Source organism: Neofelis nebulosa, chromosome 8 (genome assembly GCF_028018385.1).
Source record: "Neofelis nebulosa isolate mNeoNeb1 chromosome 8, mNeoNeb1.pri, whole genome shotgun sequence".
In the NCBI taxonomy this organism is placed as follows: domain Eukaryota; kingdom Metazoa; phylum Chordata; class Mammalia; order Carnivora; family Felidae; genus Neofelis; species Neofelis nebulosa.
In genome coordinates, this window is record NC_080789.1 from 433,217 (window position 1) to 457,384 (window position 24,168).

Sequence of the window (24,168 nt, forward strand, 5' to 3'; positions counted from 1 at the left end):
TCCACAGTCCTCTGTTTCCTTATCTGTACAACAGGGAGAATAATAGCACTTAATTTTGTCACGTTGTTGTGAAATCAGTCAATGTTTGTTGAGAAGTTACGCAGTTCCTGGCACATATTAAGCATGAAACAAATGTTATCTTTTATATTATTAGATTCACATCTCTTTCTCACCTAATTATAGTAAAATGTTTTCTGAGCAACTACTCTGTGTGTACCTCGTGTTACACATACAGTCACGCCTACTATTTAATTTGTTAATTTGGGTGCCTACTCTATCCATAGCTGTGTACATCTTCACAATAACCTACAAAGGAGCTATCATTTCCATTTTACAGAAGGGGAAACTAAGACTTCAACTTTCCAGTATCTCACAGTCAGTAAATGGCAGAGCCTGGATTCTAGTCCAGGATTTCAGGGTACACAGAAGTTTTTCTTTAGTTGCTTACTACATTTCATTGGTTGTGTTCACTCACATATTTATCAAGAATTTATTGCATACCAGTAGTATAATGTGTGAGCACGCAGACTGCAGCCAGATTGTCAGGACGCAATTCTCAGATCTGTGTCTTTGCTGTCTGACCTTGGGCAATTTAGTTAATTTCTCTGAGCCTTGTTTTCCTCATCTGTAAGTTGGAATAATAATAGTACTTACCTTATATGGTTTTGATAAAGATGCAAATGCTTACAACAATATCTGGCTAGAAGGAGGTGTAGAACTTGCGGGAACATAAGAGAGGTGAAATCTTCAGGGTTGGCTGATTAGAAATGTAAGGAGAGATTTCTAGAAGTGGCCCTTGAACTAAGTCTTTAAAAACAGAGAGAGTGAGGCAAGGGTATTTCAGGCAGTAGCATAATATATATAAACACATAGAGGCAAGAGAGAACATGGTGTTCTCAGAGTCCTCAATGACATGGCTATAAAGGCTATTTAAATGAGCAGGATTTGGTTTGAAACTGAGCAAGGACATTTGGACGACTGGCTATTGCTCTTCAGAGAATCTTGCGGGACAACAGGTCTCTTTTTACCAGACTTATTTCCTTGTTGGCATGACTATGTACCTATTTATTTATTTACTTTAATGTTTACTTTTTTGAGAGAGAGAGAATCTGTGTGTGTGCATGGCGGGGAGGGGCAGAGAGAGGGAAACGGAGGATCCAAAGCACTCCGCTAAGAGTGGAGAGCCCAATGCAGGGCTCGAACTCACAAACCTGTGAGATCATGACTTAAGCCAAAATAAGACATTTAATTGACTGAGCCACCCAGGTGCTCCATACCTATTTATTTTTTAATCTCCAATTTCTGTAGTGGTTGGCATATGGAAGACACCCCAATTTACAAAATCTTTGATATGACTGAAGCTTAGGGTATATATGAGGACATGGCTAGATATTGATAAATATGAGCTTTGGTGCCTTTAAAGGCATTATTTAGACAGAGAAAAGAGTATTTGAATGTTTGATTTTAAAAATTAATATTTTATTAAAGTTACTAATATTAAAAATCCATCTTTCCTTGAGCATTTAAGTTTAGTTTATAAATGTTATTCTAAATCAGATTATTAGATTACTTATCCTCAATATGATTATCTCATTCTAAAGTTTTTTTTTTTAAATGTTTATTTATTTTTGAGAGAGCACAAGTCGGGGAAGGGGCAGAGAGAGGGGGACAGAAGATCCAAAGCGGGCTGTGTGCTGACAGGCTGACAGAAGCAACGGATGTGGGGTTGGAACTCATTAACCACAAGATCATGACCTGAGCTGAAGTCAGACGCTCAGCCCCTCAGCCAACTAAGCCACCCAGGTGCCCTCATTCTAAACTTTTAATCTTGTTGTAGGCTAGCAAATTTAATAATTATTTAAATAACATTATTGTTATGTTTTCTATTTATAAATTTAAACTCATTTAATTATAAACTTAATATATTTCATTTCTTTAAGTATCTCAATTGTCTTAATAAGAAACCTTCCCACTTTTTTTTTAATGTTTATTTTTGAGAAAGAGAGAGAGAGAGAGAGAGCATGAGAGGGGGAGGAGAAGAGAGAGAGGGAGACACAGAATCTGAAGCAGGCTCCAGGCTCTGAGCTGTCAGCACAGAGCCCGACGCGGGGCTCAAACTCATGAACCGTGAGATCATGACCTGAGCCGAAGTCGGACGCTTAACTGACTGAGCCACCCAGGCTCCCCAAAACCTTCCCACTCTCTTAAATAATTCTTATAAATATTGGGGCGCCTGGGTGGCTCAGTCGGTTGAGCGGCCGGCTTCGGCTCAGGTCATGATCTGGCGGTCCGTGAGTTTAAGCCCCGCGTCGGGCTCTGTGCTGACAGCTCAGAGCCTGGAGCCTGTTTCAGATTCTGTGTCTCCCTCTCTCTGACCCTCCCCACTTCATGCTCTGTCTCTCTCTGTCTCAAAAATAAATAAACGTTGAAAAAAATTAAAAAATAAAATAAAATAAATATCATAAGTCAAACTAATAAATATAATGAACCTCAGATTCCCTAAAAATGTCCTAAATCTCTTTATAAACTTAGTAAGATTTTGACTTAAAATTATAAGCCATAATCAATTTCACATCACATTTTAAGCTAGAATGACAAAGTTGACCTGTTACTCTAATAAGCCAAATTCTCTTAAACATAGAAATGCATAAAATACCAAATACTCGCAGTAATTCTAGCTTTTTATGGTCTTGAACATGTCCTATCTTTCTTTGTTCCTTACCTTCTCAACATTGTAAGTTATTCACTCACTAAGGAAGCATCTATTTTATCCCATGCAATTTTTAAAGTTCCCTTCTCTTGTACTTTTCAGAGTTGTCTTCTCAGTTTCCTGAGATGTCATATGATCAGAGGACACTGGCTGGGGTCCAGGGATTCTCTGAGAGTCTGGACTTTACTTAAGACTCCGACTGGTTCTCCTTCTACCTCTCTGGCCCCTCTTCTTCAGTTGCTTTGGCTAGATTCTTCACATCTCCCCAAACTTGATGATGGACTCATCTCCCTTGATCTCACCCATTGTCATGTCTTTAAATAGCATCTATATGGTGATGACTCCCAAGTTGCTATCTTTAGCCTACTCTCTCTGAATTCCTTTATCCAGTTGCCTACTCATCATACCCACTCAGATGCCTTATAGGCATCTTAATATGTTCAAAACTGAGTTCTTTCTTCTCCCCACACAACCCAGTGTCTTCCAGTTTCCCCCCATCTCAGTTAATGGTATCTCCATTTCTGGTTACCCTGTCAAAAATTTTAGTGTCCTCCCTGACTCCACACTGACTCATCAGCAAATCCTGTTGGCCCTGCCCTCAAAATATACCCTGAACTATTCTATTCTCCTTCATACTACTTACATCATTCCTATGTTGATTCAAGCTATTATCTCTTGCCTGCATTATTCCAGTGGCCTCCTAGTCACCCCGCTTCTGCCCATGTCCAGACAAGCTACTCTCAATCCAGTGATTTATTAACACATAAATCAGCTTATCATCCTCCCAGCTCCCATCTCACTCAAAGAAAAAGCCAGAGTCTTTTTGTGGACTACAAGGCCCACCATAATTCTGCACCCCGCAATTTTGACATCATCTTCTACTGCTCCCCCCTTCACTCTCTCTGTACCAACTATATTGCCTTTGCTGCTCTTCCTTCAGCTCATCCAGCTGACTCCTAGCTCAGGGCCTTTGTTCTTACTCTCTTCTCTGCCTGGGATGCACTTTTCCCAGATATCTGCATGGCTCATTCTCTCACTTCCTGCAAGTCTCTAGTGAAAATCTAGTCAAAAGACCTTCCCTGTACACTTATTTATGTTTAAGTTTTTATTTAAATTATACTTAATTGGGTACCTGGGTGGCTTAGTCATTAAGCATCTAACTTCGGCTCAGGTCATAATCTCACGATTCATGAGATCAAGCCCCACATTTGGTGAGCATGAGCCCAGCTTAGGGTAAAACATGAGCCCCTGCTTCGGATGAGCCCTGCTTCTCTCTCAAAATATAATATAATATAATATAATATAATATAATATAATATAATATAATATAATATAATATAATATAATATAATAAATATTCCATTTTGTTAGCATACAGTGCAATATTAATTTCAGGTGTACAATATAGTGAGCAACTCAACACTTTCAATAAGACTTGGTACTCACACAAGTGCACTCCTTAATCCCTATCACCAATTTAACCCATCTCCCCACCCACCTCCCTATTAGTAACCCTCAGTTCTCTATGGTTAAGTCTGTTTCTTGGTTTGCCTCCTTCTTTCTTTTTTTTCCCCCCCTTTACTCCTTTGTTTTGTTTCTTTTTAAGTTTTTATTTAAATTCTATTTAGTTAGCATACAGCATAATATTAATCAGCACTTCCATACATCACCTGGTGCTCATCACAAGACTGTACACTTGTTTAAATTTCAGCCATCACCTTACACACACTTCCTCCCACACTCCATCTCTGGTTGACTTTTTTCCTTGGTACTTATCCCCTCCTTATGTTTATTTCACTTATTAATCTTGTTTATTGTCTCCTCTTACCATGGAGTATGAATTCCATGAAACCAAGGATTTTAACCTGTTTTGTTCACTGCTGTATTTTCAGAATCTAGAGTAGTGCTCAATAAATATGTGTTAAATGTATGGGTAAAAGAATATAACTGCAATCTTATAAATTAGTGAATTGAGCAAGTACCCCACACAACATAGATATGAGTTGTGTATCTACTTTGCCTTCACAGAGATTTTTGCAACCACCTAATGATAGAATTATTTTATTACATTTTTTATTTATTTAGCTCTTTTGTAGGAAAACTGTAGATTGTTTAACCTTACAGAGTTTTGTGGTTTTTTCATGGATATTTTTTATCACATCTCATGGAAATACACAACTCTTACAGACTTTAAATATCTCAATAAATTCTAGATCTCTCTTTTTAAAATTTATTTATTTTGAGAGAGAGAGGGAATGCAAGTGGGGAAGGGGCGAAGAGAGAGAGGGAGAAAGAGAAAATCCCAAGCAAGCTCCACACTGTCAGTGCAGAGCCTGATGCGGGGCTCAGACTCACAAACTGTGAGATCATGACCTGAGCTGAAGTTGGACACAACCAACTGAGCCACCCAGGAGCCCAAATTCTAGATCTCTTAAGGCTTTCTTCAATTATTTGGTCACAACTCAGAACTGGATGAGAATGGGAACAGTCAGGAGCTAGATATTAAGGGATCTTATATCTATAGTAAAGAGATTATATTTTATCCTGAAAGAAGATGGGAGCTATTGAAAGGTTGCAAAGAGAGTGACATGGTCAGATTTGCATGTTAGGTAAGGTCATTCTGGAGGTGAACTGGAAAATGGATTTGACAAGAGGAAGCTAAAAGCAGAAAAATCAGTCAAGAGTTTATGAAAATAGTCCAAATGAAAGGTGAAGAGAGCCTGCACCATCAGTTCCAAACTCTGTATTTTCAACTCCACCCTTTCTCCTGAGCTCCAGGCCTATATATTCGACTGCCTATTTGAATCTCCACTTGGAGGCCTAATAGGCATCTCACATTAACATTCAAAATAGAGCATTTGGTTTCCCTTCTAATCTTCTCCTCTCTTAGTCTTCCCCTTTTTGGCTAATAATACCACCATGTATCAAATTGTTCTCATAAAAATTAGGAATCATTTTGATATCTCTCTCCCTACCATTTACCCCTGCAAATATAGACACATCAGATCCTCTTCCAAATTCTTTTGGCTCATCTTCCAAACTATAGCATGAACCCTTCCACTTTTCACCATTGATATCATTACCTACCACCCTAGTCCAAGCTGCATCCATCTCTAGATCATTCTAATGCTCTCTTAACTAACTGGTTCTCCCACTTTTGCCTCCTCTCAACCTTCTGCTATAGTCCAGTTTCCAAACAGCAGCTGAAGTCATTATCTTTTTTTAATGTTTATTTATTACTTTTTTTGAAAGAGAGAGCATGTGAGCAGGGGAGGGGGAAAGGGGGGCAGTATATAGAGGATCTGAAGCAGGCCCCGCACTGACAGCAGAGAGCCTGATGCAGGGCTCAAACCCATGAACCATGAGATCATGACCTGAGCTGAAGTTGACCACTAACCGACTGAGCCACCCAAGCACCCCTGAAGTCATTATCTTAAAATATATCCCCTGCTCTCAACCTCCAGTGGCTTTCCCTCACACTCAAAATAAAACCAAAATTCTGGAGGCACCTGGGTGGCCCAGTTGGTTGAGCATCAGACTCTTGATTTCGGCTCAGACCATGATCCCAGGGTTGTGAGATCAAGCTCTGCCTTGAGCTCCTTGCTGAGCATGGAGCATGCTTGGGATTCTCCCTCTCGCTCTCTGTCTCTGTCTCTCTCTCCCCTGCTCACATGTGCGTGTGCTTGCTCACTCGCTCTCTCTCAAATTAAAAAAAAAAAAATTCTTGCCTACCTAGCTGATCTTGTCTCATACCACTTTTCTCCCAAACCCCATTCTTTACTTTCTTTTCACGCCTTAAAGCAGAACATATCAGGGCCACTCCCACCTTTTCTTGAGCCGTTCCCTCTATCTAGAACTCTTCCCCTAGCTCTTTATATGCCAACTCCTTTTTATCATTCAAGTGTCAATTCAAATGTCACTTCATTAGAAAGGACTAATAAGCAAAAGCACCCCTCCCCATGAAATATCCTCTTTATTAAACCACCCTGTCTTGTTTTCTTTGTGCAGTGAACCACAAACTGAAGGTATGCTTACCATTCCGTTGTTTATTATTCGTCTCCTCCATGGAATGGAAGCTCTGTGAGAGCATGGGTTTTTCTGTCTGGATCTACAAATACACTGAAATATCCACATCCATAGTAGACATCTGACATATAGTAGATGCTCAGTAAATCTATTCAATGCTGGTTAATGGAATGGACCCGAATTAAAGCTGCAACCTTGGAGAGAGAAAGGAAGGGACTGAGAGATTTTAAAGAGCTGGGCCAGGCTATGAGTTCCAAAAGGCAGTGTTCAGTTCACTGGTGACTCCCAAGCAGCAGACCTTCTTGACCCATAGATGATTAAATATTTATTCCATGAACAAATAAAATTGGTGAGTTTCAGTGACCCATTTGGTCAGGAAAAGAAGATAAGGAGGTAATTAAAGATGGCCTTGGGTTTCTGGCTTGGGCTACCCAGGTATAAGTAATAGAGCTGGAATTGAAACGTCAGTCTGTCTCACTGCATCTTCTTTTTGTGCACTGCCTAGATGGCTGATTCTGATCCTGGAGAAAGAAACTATGACAACATGCTGAAAATGCTGTCAGACCTGAATAAAGACTTGGAAAAGCTACTAGAAGAGATGGAGAAAATCTCAGGTACAATGTCTTCCCCCTTACGTCCAGTAGCTCAGATTCTTCCTACACTGCTGAGCTCAAATCAAGTGCCTTAACAGGCCTTCCCTGACCACTTCTCAGCTTCTATACCATGTAACTACTATGCCACAAAATTTGACAATACCACTAAATATTGCCTTGAATTATTTTCTGATTACTTTATGTGTGTTTCCATGTTACTTCTTCAACTGGACTATTATCCTCCTGTGGGCAGAAATAGTGATTTCTTTTTTGTAACTGGGCACAGTACCAAACCCAAGCTCAAGTATTCAGAAAATGACAATGTTAATATAACACCTATGAACAGAATTGGAACATTCTTCCTGTGAGTCGTTTAAATACAAAGAATTCAGAGTAATAGCGCTAAGACTGATGAGGTGCTGAAATGGGAGGTACAGTTAGTTCAGTGGAATAGAACAAGAATAGAGTTGAACAAATTTCTCCATTTTTGAATAAGAATGTTAGTCTGTTAGTCCACATGTTTCCACTAAGTGATAACCAGCAGTAGTGGAGATACTATTATAATTTCTTTGTTTTTTTAAGACTTTATTTTGGGGACACCTGGGTGGCTCAGTCAGTTAAGCATCCAACTCTTGGGTTTGGCTCAGAACATGATCTCACAGTTCGTTAGATCAAGCCCCCAGTCGGGCTCTGTGATGACAGTGTGGAACCTACTTCAGATTCTCTCTCTTACCTCTCTCTGCCCCTCCCATGTGCTCTTTCTCTCTCTCTCTCTCTAAATAAATAAATAAATAAATAAACCTAAACAAAAAAGGCTTTATTTTTAAGTGATCTCTACACCCAGTGTGGGGTTTGAACTCACAGCCCTGAGATCAAGAGTCACGTGGGCTACTGACTGAGTCAGCCAGGCATCCCCCCACCATTATAATTTCTTTAATTTGTTCTTTACTAATTCAGAATATGTATAATTCTTTAATTTATAAGCCTAAGTTTTATTAGAGAAAATAATAATGTAAAACAAATTTTAGAAAGTGTGCATACTCTACTCAAAATGAGAAACAACCTTTTTTTAGGGACATTTTTAGTTTGCAAACAATCTCCATTTATTACAACAGGCTTTAGAAAATTTCTATTTGAGTGGTGCCTGGGTGGCGTCCGACTTCAGCTCAGGTCATGATCTCACGGTTTGTGAGTTCAAGCCCCACGTCAGGCTCTGTGCTGACAGCTTGGAGCCTGGAGCCTGCTTGGGATTCTGTGTCTCCCCCTCTCTCTGCCCCTCCCCCGCTCATGCTCTGTCTCTCTCTATCTCTCAATAATGAATAAACTTTAAAAAAAAATTAGAAAATTTCTACTTGAAATGTTGGCAATTTTTTTGCCTGTGTACTTGAAAGTTTTTTATATTTTGTAAACTGTTTAAAAATGTTCTAGGGGGCACCTGGATGACTCAGTCAGTTCAGCGTCCAACTCCTGATTTCAGCCCAGGTCATAATCTCATGGTCCATGGGTTCAAGCCCCGCTTGGGGTTCTGTCTCCCTCTCTCTCTGCCCTTCCCCTGCTTATGCAGTCTCTCACTTTCTCTATCTCTCTCAAAATAAATAAACTTTAAAAATAAATAAATAAACAAATGAATAAGTAATTAATTAATTAAAAAGTCCTATAATTTGTTTTCTACCAAAAGTTATATAATTCCTTCAATCTAATAAAATATTCTCCTATCTAACAGTATTCACTTAGTGCCTACTATATGCTATTGTAGGATTAGGATTGAATAGAGATATCAAATAGAGATGCTCCTTCATTAAAAGAAGTAGGTAGGGGGCCAGAAACAGACATCAAGATGACTAATTATAATTTAAATATATAAATTAAAACCTTTTAATTTTCTATTAAAACTGTAATCTAGTAAATGCTGATAATGGTGTATACCAACTACTGGGGAGGGAGCAGAGAAGAAAGAGAGGCTGACTGCTTGGGGAGGCAAGTGAGGCTCTGAACAGCGCATTAGGGAAGGAATTCAGATTGGACAGATGAGGTAGGGATGCTGGAGGTAGAGAGGAGGGGCTGTCCTGTAGAAGAAATAGCCAAATGTGTGTGTGCCAGTGAGGGAAAGCTGGGCATAGGGAGCAAGATTAGCGCATGAGAACCACAAGAGGGCAGGCCAAAGAAGAGGCTGAAAAGGTGAGAAGAAGGGTCTTCAACATCAGCCTAAGGAATTTGACCTTTCTTTTCTTTTCTTTTGTTTCTTTTCTCATTTAGGTAATAGATAGCCATTGGGATTTCAAGGAAGACACTTGTGTTTTAGAAAGATACCTCTGGTAACCAAGGAGGGATGGTTTGGAGAGGGATGACTAGTGGAAGGATCAATTATGAAGCTTTGCAAAACTAAAAGCTAAAAAGGAACTAGCCTTAACTCTGGCTTGGCACTGAGAACAAGACGGAAATAGCAGACTTCTGTGATAGAATCTCTTGGTTTGTAAGAGGTCTTTATTATTAAGACTATAAAGTCTGGGGCACCTGGGTGGCTCAGTTGGTTGAGCCTCTGACTTCAGCTCAGGTCATGATCTCTCAGGTTTGTGACTTCAAGTCCCAAGTTGGCCTACTGCTGTCAGCGCAGAGCCCACTTTTGAATCCTCTGCTCCCCTCTCTCTCTGCCCCTCCCCGCTTTCAGATGCTTGCTCAGTCTCTCAAAATAAATAAATAAACTTTAAAAAAAACTTTAAAAAAAGGATTTAAAAAAAAAAGAAAATCTTTCCCTAATCTGAGATTATGAAATATTTACTTATATTTTCTCCTACTTTTTTGTGTTCCTCTTTTTAAAATTTTTAAAATTTTTATTTATTCATTTTGAGAGAGACAGAGACAGTGTGAGTGGGGGAGGGGCAGAGAGAGAGAGAGAGAGAGAGAGAGAGAGAATCCCAAGCAGACTCTACACTGCCAGCACAGAGCCCAGTGCAGGGCTCGAACCCACAAACCGTGAGATCATGACCTGAGCTGAAACCAAGAATTGGACCGACTGAGCTACCCAGGCACCCCTCTTTGTGTTCCTTTTTAACATTTACTTCCAAACCACCTGGTGTGCCAAAGGAACCAAACAGCATATTGCATTTTTATTTAGATCTGCTAGCGACTCTTTTTCCAGCAACTATTCCAATAATAATTAAGGTAGTAGCTAAGTAAGTTATTAAGTAACAATAGTTAAGTCAGTTAATGTTGCTAAGGTAATAGTGTTATTAAAAATACTCTCTCCTTTCAAGATAAGGTTGACAGGTATTTATATTGAAATAAGTCACATAAAACACTCAGCTTTGACAATTTTTTAAATGTGAGTAAAATTAAAGTTGTCTGATACTTGCAACTATTATATTTAAGCAGCTACACTTCTTGAAAGGCTTGTGCATTTCTTTTCTCACAGGAATGAAAAAGGTTTAGCCTATGTACACTTGGCATAAATGAGGCTTTTATCATGCACAATTCCACACCCTCTCTGCTTGGTGCTTTTTCCACATCACACCCCTTGAATTGATATAAGGTCCATTATTTGTTCTTTAGCTGATTCTTTCCTTAGTTTTAGTTTCACATATTTTCCTCTTTTTTATAATTCTATTTTTATATAAATGTTCTGCACAGTAGTCTGATTTGGGGGTAATATAAGTCTTTGTAGAAATTTCTTGAGGCGCCTGAATGCCTCAGTTGGTTAAGTGTCCAACTTAATTTCAGCTCAGGTCATGATCTTACAATTTGTGGGTTCAAGCCCCGTGTCAGGCTCTGTGCTGACAGAGTGGAGCCTGCTTGGGATTCTCTCTCTCCCTCTTTCTGCCCCTTCCCTGCTTGCATGCATGCTCTCCCCCTCTCTCCGAAAAAAATAAATGTACTTAGTATATAGATCTTAAGTGTTCTCACCACACAAAATAAATAATAACTGTGAGGTGATAGAAATGTTAATTACCTTGTCTGTGGTTATCATTTCATAATGTATACAAATATCAAAACATCACATTGTACGCCTTAAATACATACAATTTTTGTCTCAGTTATACTTTTAAAAAGCTGGAAAAATATAATCTCAGAGCCAAAGAAATATCATGACTTGGGGGCAGGGTTAAAGCACCATTCATTCATTCATTCAACAAGTACTTCCTGAATGAACACATGCCAAGCCCTGCACTTTAATTGCTTATAATCTAATGGGGGAAATAAATGTATAGACATATAAATGCAGTATACAGGGGTGCCTGGATGGCTCAGTCGACTAAGCATCTGATTCTTGATTTCCGGTCAGGTCATGATCTCATAGTCATGATGAGCCCTGTGTCGGGATCTGTGTTGAGCATGGAGCCTGCTTGGGATTCTCTCTCTCTCCTTCTCTCTCTGCCCCTCCCCACCACCCTCTCTCTCTCTCAAAATAAAATAAACATTTAATAAATAAATAAACAATTAAGAAATGCAGTATAGTATGTTAATTGGTATAATAAAAGGATTGTAAAGTTCCAGTGAGATTTGGAATCGATGGCTGAAATCTGTCTGGTAAATTATGGAAATTTTTTTTGAGAGAGAGACAGAGTGTGAGTGGGGGAGGAGCAGAGAGAGAAGGAGACACAGAATCCAAAGCGGGCTCCAGGCTCTGAGCTGTGAGCACAGAGCCCGATGCAGGGCTCGAACTCACAAACCACGAGATCATGACCCGAGCTGAAGTCGGACGCTTACCGACTGAGCCACTCAGGTGCCCCTAAATTATGGAAATTTTTAAGAGGAGGCATGAAGCATTTCTCTGAAGTAGGAGTTGTTGGGAATTTCTCAAATAGACAAGTGATGGGCAAGGCTTTCAAATAGAAAGAACAATTTGTGCCAAGGAACAAAAGTATAAGAAAGTTGGTTGGATTTAATGTTAAACTTCTATAGAATAAACTACAAGTGGAAGTGGTAGAGAATAAATCTAAGTGAATCATTTGGGGTCAAATCATGAAAGACTTTGTGTACCACACTAAGAAGTCATTCTGTAGTCAACAGGGAAATAACTGAAGAAAGCTAAGCAGAGGGAAAACATAAAGATTTATAGAAAGGTTTTAGAAAGATTATATAGTGGTGTGGAAGAGATTGGAAGCTACCTCAGCAGTGACCTCACAGATAAATATTACCAGATACAGCATTGGTGGTATAGTGGCGAGCAAAGCTGCCTTCCAAATACATGAAATGATAAGCCACTGTGAGTGAAAGTCCACAGAAGCAAGAGTCAACATATTTAGATCTCCAAGGACTATAGGTGATGTCAGATGCAGAATGCAAATAGCTGTGTATAAAGTGGTTACAGAAGTAATGGATGCAGTTACAAAGATGAGTATAAAAGAATCTCAAGGATAGACATTTTTGAAAAGAACAAATGGAGCCTCTTAAAAAGAAAAATATAATTGTGAGATAAAAATGAAATCAACAACAGTTGAAGAGATGATTAATTGCAGGCTAATGCATCAAAAAGAGATAATGAAAGTAAAAGTATGAAGAGATTAAGAGACTTGTGATATAGACCAAGAAGTTCTAATATATACCTAATTAGCATCTCAGGAAAAAAAGACATTAGAGACAATGGAATAATGGCAATACCTACTAATATAATGTCTGTGAATTTTCCAGAACTAATGAAAAATTGAATCATAGATCCAAGAAACAAAATACATTAAGTAAAATAAAATTATACCCATACCTAGACACATAATAGTGAAACTTCAGAACACCAAAGACAAAGAGAAAAACTACAGGAAACCAGAGAGAGAGAGATCAAAGGAGTAACAATTGGAGTGAACTTTGATAAATGGACTAAATGCGCCAACCAAAAGACATAGGGTATCAGAATGGAGTGAACTTTGAACAATAATTGTGAGAACCAGAACTTAGTGGAATAATACCTAAATGTCATAAAAACACTATTGACGCAGAATTATGCATCCAACAAAATTATCTTTCAGTAATGAGGAAAAAATAAAGACATTTGCAAATGAATAAAAACTTACAATATTTGTCACAAAGAGACCTGCTTTAAAGGAACTACTAAAAGTTTTGCTTAAGTAAAGGGAATATGATCTCAGAAGGAAGGTCTGAAATGCACAGGGCAATGGAAAACAAATAAAATATTAAACATGAAGGTCAATCCTATGAATAGTTCATTAAGTACATTTTCTCCCTTCCACATTACTTCCTGTGACAGTGTTGCTAAATTTTCTGCCACCACATAGCAAGTATCTCCTCTCCCCTAGTTTCCAATAAGAGTTTCCTCACTTTTCTGTAAATCCTCATTGGCAGCCTCCTCAAACTCCAAATCCTATGAACAGTGTGTTCAAGGTACTTTAATCTTTCACTAATGCTTTCCTCAAAATCCTTACAGCTTTTCCAGCTCCCATCCCCTGAAACACTCCAAAGCCACTCCTACATTTCACAGTTTTGTTACAGGAGCACTTACTCAAGTACCAAAATCTGTATTAGTTATCTATTGCTTCATAACAAGTTAACCCAAATTTAGCAACTGAAAACAAAAAATATTTATTATCACACAGTTTCTGAACATCAGGAATCTAGGAGTAGCTAAGCTGGGCTCTGGATATGTATTTTATGAGTTTGCAGTCAAACTGTTGGCTGTGGTTTCAATCTCCAGATGTTTGACCAGAGGCTGGAGAATCTCCTTCTGAGCTCACATAGCTGTTGGCAGGCCACTTTCTATGTGGCCTCACCAGAAGGCTGTTCATGACATAACTTACCCCAGAGCAATTACATGTAATATAATATAGTGTAATACTACATACACACATGAAAGAGCCAGAGACAGAAGGCACAGTCTTTTATAAGCTCATCCCAGAAGTGACATACCATCACTTCTGTCATATTTTACTTGTCAAATGGATCTACTCTAGTACAGTGTGAGAGAGAACTACATAAAGGTGTGATTACCAGAAGGCCGGGACTACTACAGGGCTCAACTTGGAAGCTGGCTACCACACTTATGCAGAACATCTAAAACACATGTAATTGGAGATAATATGTCACATGAAAGAGAAGTGTACAAAAGTTAATTGCATTTATATATACCAGCAACAAGGAATTAGAACACATTTTTTTTAATTTTTTTTTAATGTTTATTTATTTTTGAGACAGAGAGAGACAGAGCGTGAACAGGGGAGGGTCAGAGAGAGAGGGAGACACAGAATCTGAAACAGGCTCCAGGCTCCGAGCTGTCAGCACAGAGCCCAATGCGGGGCTCGAACCCATGGACCGCGAGATCATGACCTGGGCCGAAGTCGGACGCTCAACCGACTGAGCCACCCAGGTGCCCCTAGAACACATTTTTTAAAGGCATTTACAACAGTAACACACAAACATACACATGCACGTAGACACATCTACGTAGACACATGGACATATCTATTAATTCCCCTGGAAGAAATGTAACAAGAAATGTGCAAGGCCTATATGTAGAAAATTATAAAACTTGACTAACAGATACTAAAGATCAAAATAAATGGAGCTGTAGCTACATTTATGAATAGAAAGACTTAAAGTAATATGTCTGTTCTCCCCAGAGTTCATCATTTGCTTTAAAGTAGTTTTAGTGAAAATCCTAATAGGGTTTATCATGGAACTTGACAAGTTTATTCTAAAACATTTATGAGAGACTTACAACCCAAAAATAGCTAAGATATTTCTGAGAAAGACAAGGACAGAGGATTCACCCTACCATTACCAGGACTTATTATAAAACTATATAGTTAATATAGTGTCATATTCACTTAGAAATAGACAAGTTGAGCAACAGAATGCAACAGAGAGCCCAGAAACAGACACACACACACACACACACACACACACACACACATCACACACACACGCTCACACACTCACACATAAACACACACACATGGATATGTGCACACATAACACACTCTCATACACACACATACACACGTAAACACACACACTCTCACACACATGTACACACATAACATGCTCATATACACAAACATGCACATGTGTACATACATACACACTCACAGGAATTTTTATATATAATAGGTGAAATGACAGATCAGTGAAGGAAAGAATAAACCATTTATTTTTATTTTTTAAAAGAAGGAACTATTTAATAAGTAAGCTGGAGAAATTGGTTATCCATAAGAATAAAAATTACAAATGCATCCCTACCCACACATACACACGATAGCTTCAGAACAATAAGGGCTTAGGTATCAAAAATGTTTAAAACTTGGAAAGAAAATAGGGGAGAATATCTTGTGACTTTGGGGGTGGAGTAGAATTTCCTAAACAAGAGGCAAAAATGCTAAACACAGAATAAAAGATTGATACGTTGAACTACATTAACGTTAAGAACTTCTATTCATCAAAAAGTAATTTAAATGTCACCTTCTTGGGGCACCTGGGTGGCTCAGTCAGTTGAGCATGCAACTTTAGCTCAGATCATGATCTTGAGGTTCGTGGGTTCTTGCCCCATGTTGGGCTTTCTGCTGACAGCCCAGCGCCTGCTTCAGATTCTCTGTCTCCTTCTCTCTCTACCCCTCCCCCACTCACTCTCTCTCAAAAATAAATAAACATTAAAAATTTAATAAATAAATAAATAAAAATGTCACCTTCTCCGTGAAGTGTTTCCCAAGTGCTCTTCTTGAAATTGCAAATCCTTTTTCCCTGGCACTCTCAACCCTCCTTCATGGATTTATTTTTCTCCTCAGCACTTATTACTTTCTTTTTTTTTTTAACGTTTTTATTCATCTTTTGAGAGACAAAGAGAGAGAACAAGCAGGGGAGGAGCAGAGAGAGAGGGCTGAAGCAGGCTCCAAGCTCTGAGCTTTCAGGACAGAGCCCAGTGCAAGGCTCGAACCCACAAACCTCAAGATCATGACCTGAGCCAAAATGAGCTGTTTAACCTACTGAGCCACCCAGGCGCCCCAGCACTTACTACTTTCTAACATACTATATGTTTACTTATTGTTATTTTTTTAATGTTTATTTATTTTGAGAGAGAGAGTGCACATGTGCACAAGCATGAAAGTAGAGGAGGGGCAGAGAGAGAGGGAGAGAGGGAATCCCAGCTCCATGTTGTCAGTGCAGAGCCCGACTGGGGGCTCTGTCTCACGAACTGGGAGATCTTACGACCCGGGAGATCATGATCTGAGCTGATCAAGAGTTGGAAGCTTAATAAACTGAGTCACCCAGCCGCCCCTACTTACTGTTATTTATTATATAATGGTCATGAGGCCAAGACTTTTTGACATTCTTTCTCATTACTCTGTCCCCAGAATAGATGCTGACCCATAATAGATGTTTAATAGATATATTTTTTTTAATTTTTTTAACATTTATTTGTTATTGATAGATACAGAGTGTGAGCAGAGGAGGGGGAGAGACAGGGGAGACACAGAATCCAAAGTAGGCTCCAGGCTCTGGGCTGTCAGCACAGAGCCCAACGCAGGGCTCGAATTCACGAACTCTGAGATCTTGACCTGAGCCGAAGTCGATCGCCTAACCAACTGAGCCACCCAGGAGCCCCTAATAGATATTTTTTAAGTGAATGAATGTGTCTTAGCTCCCTGATTTTTTATGCATTTTAATAAAGCTGTATCTTAAGCTTCCTGACATCATCCTTTCCTAGTACAGTGCTAACAGTGAAATAGATATTGGAATATGATAATTTCCATGGTACCTACTTGCATGGCAAAATGAGGACAGTGTGGTATGTTTTTAATTTGTAATTGATAATAGATAATACCCTTTCTACCATAGTGGGTCCTTCATTTGTTGTTTTCTAATTATTTTGGTTTTGTTGGTTTGTTTTTCTTTAGAGTTCTCTGGCAGAGAGTTGGCATACTTTTCAGCTCACAGCATGTTATCATCATTAATCCATATAAGAATCTTCCCTTTTTTGTTTACATTCTTTTATTCCCATTTCTTTTTTTTTTGTATGTCACTTTTTTTATATTATGTATAAAGTTTCTGCTTTTATTTTTTTAAGTTTATTTATTTTGAGAGAAAGAGAGAGAAGAGGGAGTGGGGGAGGGGCAGAGAGAGAGGGAGAAATTCTCAAGCAGGCTGTGAGTGTCAGCAGGGCTTGAACTCAAGAACCATGAGATTATGACCTGAGCTGAAACCAAGAGTCAGATGCTTAACCAACTGAGCCACCCAGGTGTCCCCCTACATCTTAAATAGAAAAATTTTAGGTGAGGGGCACCTGGGTGGCTCAATCAGTTGACTGACCGGCTCTTGATTTCAAATCAGCTCATGATCCCAGGGTTGTGGGATCGAGCCCCATGTCGGGCTCCACGCTGAGTGTGGAGCCTGCTTCAGATTCTCCTCTCTCTCTCTCCCTTTGCCCCTCTCCCGGACTCATTCTCTCTCTTTTAGAGAAAAGTTTAAATTTGAATATAAAAGATAGAAACATCTTAAATTTAAATAGAAAAGTTTAGGTGAGGGGTTCCTAGGTAGCTCTGTTGGTTAAGCATCCAACTCTTGGTTTAGGCTCAAGTCATGATCTCACAGTTTTGTGAGTTTGAGCCCCGCATGGGGCTCTATTCTGACAGTGCAGAGCCTGCTTGGGATTCTCTCTCTCACCCTCTCTCTCTCTCTCTCTCTCTCTGCCTCTGCCCCACTCACGCTGTCTCTGTGTCTCTCAAAAATAAATAAGCTTTAAAAAAACAACTTAGGTGAAATCCACATACCATATAGTTAACCATTTTAAAGTATACATTCAGTAGCATTTAATGCATTCACAATGTCATACAGCCACCAAATCTATCCAGTTCAAAATGTTTTCATCATTCAAAAAAGACACTATGTGGGGGCGCCTGGGTGGCTCAGTTAGTTAAGTTTCTGACTCTTGGTTTTAGCTCAGGTCATGATCTCAGGTTTCATGAGTTCAAGCCCTGAATCGGGCTCTGCGCTGACAGCATGGAGGCTGGTTGGGATTCTCTCTTTCCCTCTTTCTCTGCCCCTCCCACCTGTGGGCTCATGCTCTCTCTCTCACAAAGTAAATAAGTAAACTTTTTAAAAAAGACACTTTGTACCCCTAAGCAGTCACCCCCATATGCCTCTATCCTCAGCCTTTGGCAACCACCAATCTGTTTTCAGTCTCTATGGATTTACCCATTCTGGATATTTCATATAAATGAATCATATGGTATGTGAATACAATTTGTTTCTGGATTCTTTTACTTAGCATATTTTCAAGGTTCATCAATATTATAGAATATGTTAGTACTTTATTCCTCTCTAGGGTTGAATAATTATCCCATTGTATGGATATATCACATTTTCTTTATTCATTCATCCTTTGATTGATATTTGGGTTGTGTCCACCTTTTAGCTATTGTGAATAGCACTGTTGTGAACATCTATATGCAAGTATGTGCTTGAGTACCTGTTCTCAATTGTTTGGAGAATTACCTAGAAGTGGAATTTATGTCTAGCTTTCTGAAGAAGGCCAGACTGTTTTACACAACGATGCACCATTTTACAATCCTACCAACAGTATACCAGGGTATACTGGTCTCACAGTCTGTGAGTTTGAGCGCTGCGTCGGGCTCTGTGCTGACAGCTCGGAGCCTGGAGCCTGTTTCAGATTCTGTGTCTCCCTCCTTCTGTGACCCTCCCCTGTTCATGCTGTCTCTCTCTCTCTCTGTCTCAAAAATAAATAAACGTTAAAAAAAAATTTTAAATAAAAATGAATAAATAAATAAATAAAAAGGGAATATATACATAGCTTCTCCATTAAGTAAAGTGTTGTAAGTTTTGGCATATCACTTTTAGTAAGCTTAAGATGTCTCCCATTATTTCTAATTTGTTAGAGTTGATTTTTTTTTTTTTTTTATTTTTGGGACAGAGAGAGACAGAGCATGAACGGGGGAGGGGCAGAGAGAGAGGGAGACACAGAATCGGAAACAGGCTCCAGGCTCTGAGCCATCAGCCCAGAGCCTGACGCGGGGCTCGAACTCACGGACCGCGAGATCGTGACCTGGCTGAAGTCGGACGCTTAACCGACTGCGCCACCCAGGCGCCCCAGAGTTGATTTTTTTAAACCACAAATAGGTATTAAATTTTGTTAACTGCCCTTTTTTGGGGCATTAATTGAGCTATTCCTATGATTTCCCCCTTTTTATTTATTTTTATTTTTTTAACGAAGTTGAATGTATTATTATTAAACTATTTATCTTCCTGCAAGGCTTTTGCTTCACCATATTAAAAATAGCACCAGCTATTTTGAAAGCACAGTATATTGCAAAATTAAAGTAGTATTCTTTTTTTTTTTTTTATTTAAATTTTTTTTTTCAACGTTTTTTATTTATTTTTGGGACAGAGAGAGACAGAGCATGAACGGGGGAGGGGCAGAGAGAGAGGGAGACACAGAATCGGAAACAGGCTCCAGGCTCCGAGCCATCAGCCCAGAGCCTGACGCGGGGCTCGAACTCACGGACCGCGAGATCGTGACCTGGCTGAAGTCGGATGCTCAACCGACTGCGCCACCCAGGCGCCCCAAAGTAGTATTCTTTATCTGACACTACAGAACTAACAAACCTTTCTCCACTGCCAGTTATTTCCAATGGATAGATCATTTAAGTATTTTGACTCCAATCCAGGGAGAGATGCAAACAAGTTACGATATTCCCTAAGACTTAAGATGACAGTGTTATCCTTGAATTACATAATTTTTATAACTAGTTTTTAACCACAAATAATTACAGGATTCTGAATATTATAACTAGAGCCTAGCCTAAAAATCATAAGGTATGGCAAAAAGATACATGCTATGTTTATCTGCAATCATTAGAAAGTTAAGGGGTGTTTTCTTTCATTAATGTTGTTGCGAGTGATTTCTTTTTGCACTAGTATTGCTAAAAGTTGCTATTTTATGTATTTATTCATTTTCAATTTTTTAATGTTTATTTATTTTTGAGAGAAAGAGAGAGCATGAGCGGGGGAGGGGCAGAGAGAGAGGAGGACATAGAATCCGAAACAGGCTCCAGGCTCTGAGCTGTCAGCACAGAGCCCAATGCGGGGCTCCAACCCACAAACCGGAGATCATGACCTGAGCCAAAGTCCCAGGCTCAAGGACTGAGCCACCCAGGTGCCCCAAAAGTTGCTATTTTAAATCCTCCATGCACCACTAATTTAAGACAATTATGCTAGATTAAATTGTTTCATACTAGTTTATTTAGGGGTTCCATTTTCACTCAATAGGTTTTATGTATTTCTCATATGCTTCTTCACACATTAATTCATCCAGTTCTGAAGGGTTACTGAGTGTTATCTTGATCAGCCAACCATCTTCATAACAAGATTTGTTGACAAGTCCTGGATTTTCACAAGAGCTTCATTAATTTCAGTTACTTCTCCTGATAGAGGAGACTAGAGTTCACTAGCAGCTTTCACACTTTCTAAAGCACCAAACTCCTCTTGTTTGTTCAATTTTGTCCCAACTTCAGGCAGACTACAGTAAATATCATCTCCCAAAGCTTCCTGTGCAAAATTGCTGATTCCCACTGTTCCAATACCATTTTCTGTTGTTATCCATTCATGTGTGTCTGTGAATTTACGCACAGAGAGCAGAACAGAGCCTGTGCGCAGCATCCTGATGGCACCCGCGCTCAGCCCCCAGGGCTGAATTTCTGTTACAAATTCTACATCATAACATGCTATTTTAACACATTGTTAGGTTTGGTTAGTTCATGTTGTGTTTAGAGTTTTACATCTATATTGATATAAAATAGAACTATATTTTTTCATATAATCTTTGATTTTGGAACAAACTAACTTAGGGAAAATTATGTATTTATTTTTGTTTATCTCTGTTCTCAAATTTTCTATAACATAAATGGAATGCTCCTATATCCATACAGTGAGGATATCACTCTTCTTTTTCTAATTTCTGGAATCGTATTATGTAAGAATTAACTGTTCTTTCAAATTTTGGTAGAATTCATCTGTAAGACCATCTGGGGCCTGAGATTTGGGAGATATAACTTCACCAATTACATTTAAAATGTTGACTGGTCTGTTTTGCCAAAGGTGGGAATTAGCCCGTGGCTATAAAGTCCAGGCCCATCTTTGTCCCTTTATCACATGGCTGAGCCCACCCTTTGTCATCATTCCTGTACTCCCTGTCTACCTTCTAGGCCCTCAAAGCAAATTCACTTACTACATCCCTAAGTGATATCCTCCCCTCTCCTACAACAGAATTTTGGACCCCTTTATCTTCATCCTTTGAACACTGCATTTAAGTGTACAGCTTGACTGGTTATTTATTTACTTATTTACTCATTTATTTTGAGAGAGAGAGAGTGCGTGCATGTATGAACAGGGAAGGGGAGGCGGGGAGGGGATCCCAGGCAGGCTCCACACCAGCATCACAGAGCCCGAAGCAGGGCTCAAACCCATGAACCCTGAGATCATGACCTAAATTGAAATCGAGAGTCAGGCACTTGACCGACTGAGCCACCCAGGTGCCCCACATCTTGGCTGTTTTTTCTTGATTTCTGTATGAGGATTTTAGTCCTACCCGGCAGGTAGTGTATCAGGTGAGCCCTAGTTGGCTTCTTAGAATATCTGCTGTTCGGGCTTTTCCAGAGATTATGACCTTGGCTTTGCTAAAGTGCAGGCCTTAGCAAAAGCTCTCAGAGAGAGCCTGCCCTTACCATCTGGTTTAAAGACTCCTCCTACTCCATTTCTCTGTCCCAACACATGCTGCTTATTGCCGTACAGCACCCTTCCCAACCTGTGATTGTCTTGTGTGTTTATTCTATCTCCCATGGCCCCTACAGACACTTCCTGAAGGTGGGGTGTGTCTATCTTGCATACTGCTATATTGCCAGGACACTGGGAGTGCCTTAGCAAGATGCCAACACAAAGGTGCTCAACAAATATTGAATGAATGAAAAACTCAAGAGACGTGAATTTCTGGAGGATCTTCTGATGATCATGAGTTCTTTCTTTTCTGTGCATTCTGAATTTTCTTCCTTGGATCAAATTAAAAAGGGCTTTGCTCTTGATACAGTGTTTTGGTGTCTCATTGAATTGCCTTTTCTGGACTGTGCTTTGGCAATATGCCAACAGCTTTCTTTTACCAGTGATTACAAAAATAGACATAGAAGAATCACTTTGTATTTCAAGTAGAGATGTTGTCAAGGACATTCTCAACTATATTATATGCTTCTCATAGAATATACCTATAGGAAAATTTTTTCTTAGGATAAAAGCATCTAATGGTTGTTTTTATTTATTTTTGAGAGAGAGAAAAAGCACAAGTGAGGGAGGGGCAGAGAGAGAGGGAGACACAGAAGCAGGCTCCAGGCTCTGAGCTGTCAGCACAGAGCCTGATGTGGGGCTTGAACCCATGAACCACAAGATCATGACCTGAGTGGAAGTCAGACGCTGAGCTGAGTTAACCGACTGAGCCACCCAGGTGCCCGTTTTTGTTGTTGTTGTTTATTTATTTATGAGAGAGAGAGAGAGAGAGAGAGAGAGAGAGAGAGAGAGTGTGTGAGCAAGGGAGGGGCAGAGGGAGAGGGAGACACAGGATCCAAAGCGGGCTCCATGCTGACAGCAGCGAGCCCAATGTGGGGCTTGAACTCAGGAACCGTGAGGTCATGACCTGAGCCGCAGTTGAACGCTCAACTGCTCAACTGACTGAGCCACCCAGGTGTCCTTTATGGGTTTGTTTTTATTTTATGGCCACCGAGTTTCAAACCTGAGCATGTTTCCTCTGCTTTTGCCTTAGGAAATTCAGAGCTAGAATTCCAACTGCTGTGTGGAACCGTATGAGACTCATTTCTGCAAGCTCTTTTTTCCTTCTGAATTTTTATTTCTTACCCACTCTCTTTGCCCTGAATACCTCTTATTTATTTTATGGTAAGAGTTTCTCCTGTCTTGAACACCATAATATGTGCTAGGCATTTTACATATCATCCATTTAATCATAGCCAGCTGTGAGACTGGGATGTTGTCTCTCCTTTACAAATGAGGTTGGTGAACTTAAGTCACTTGTTTGTGGGCACACAGGTAGCAAGTAGAGAGAGAGCCAGAAAGCAAACTGTTCTGACTCCCAGGTACATGCTGCACCTGCTGTCCAGGCAGTCTATAAGGTGGTCTCCTTGTTAAAATTCAGGTTCCTGGGCACCATTCACAACACGTTAGACAAGACCCTCTTTGAGTTGTGGGAGCGGCCAGTGATCTACATTAAAAGGTGTCCCAAGTGACTCTCATACATCCAAAAGTTCAAGAATTCCTGTACACACGCCATATAACTATATGCCCTCTGTTAAGATACTGCACATAGCTTTTCTAACAATTTTTCCTTAACCAAACGTGTTACTTTCTGTAAAATATCAAGTCTGTCATTGCTGCTGACCTTGGTCGTATGTAGATATTCATGTGTTATTGTTATTTGCTTATCTCCTTTTTGGTTAATTTCCTTGAGGACATAGTTCCCCAAAGTGTCCAGTATGTTTTAGCCCAGCAAAGAGCAGTTTTAAGGGGGAGATATATGTACTGTGGTTGGCTGTCATGTGGAAGGGAGATGACCTTTGTTCTCTGTAACTATAGAGGGTAGAACCACACCAGCGCGGTGGGTGCTGCAGAGAGATGAGGTTTCTGCAGACTTCCGCTGAATTTGTATAAGAAGCATGTGTTCACCTATAAGCCCTCGAGTAGCTCTCGATGGGAAACAGCAAGAAAAACTCAGTGCAGTGGTGAGCACCAAAGGACACCTAACATGGGATGCAGCAAACCTTTCCAGAAGGAGGAGTCCCTGGGCTGGCCTTAATGAAAGCACAGAGGTACCCAGACAGAAGTGGGCAG

General features: G+C 39.7%; 1 protein-coding gene across 1 annotated transcript in view; it reads left to right on the forward strand.

Moving 5' to 3' along the window:
- SYCE3 (synaptonemal complex central element protein 3) overlaps positions 1–24,168 on the forward strand; it is a 29,052-nt gene that overhangs the window by 4,110 nt on the left and 774 nt on the right. The window contains exon 2 of the mRNA XM_058740877.1: positions 7,242–7,350. Coding sequence (XP_058596860.1) covers positions 7,242–7,350 — 109 coding nt within the window. The remainder of the gene's footprint in view (positions 1–7,241; positions 7,351–24,168) is intronic.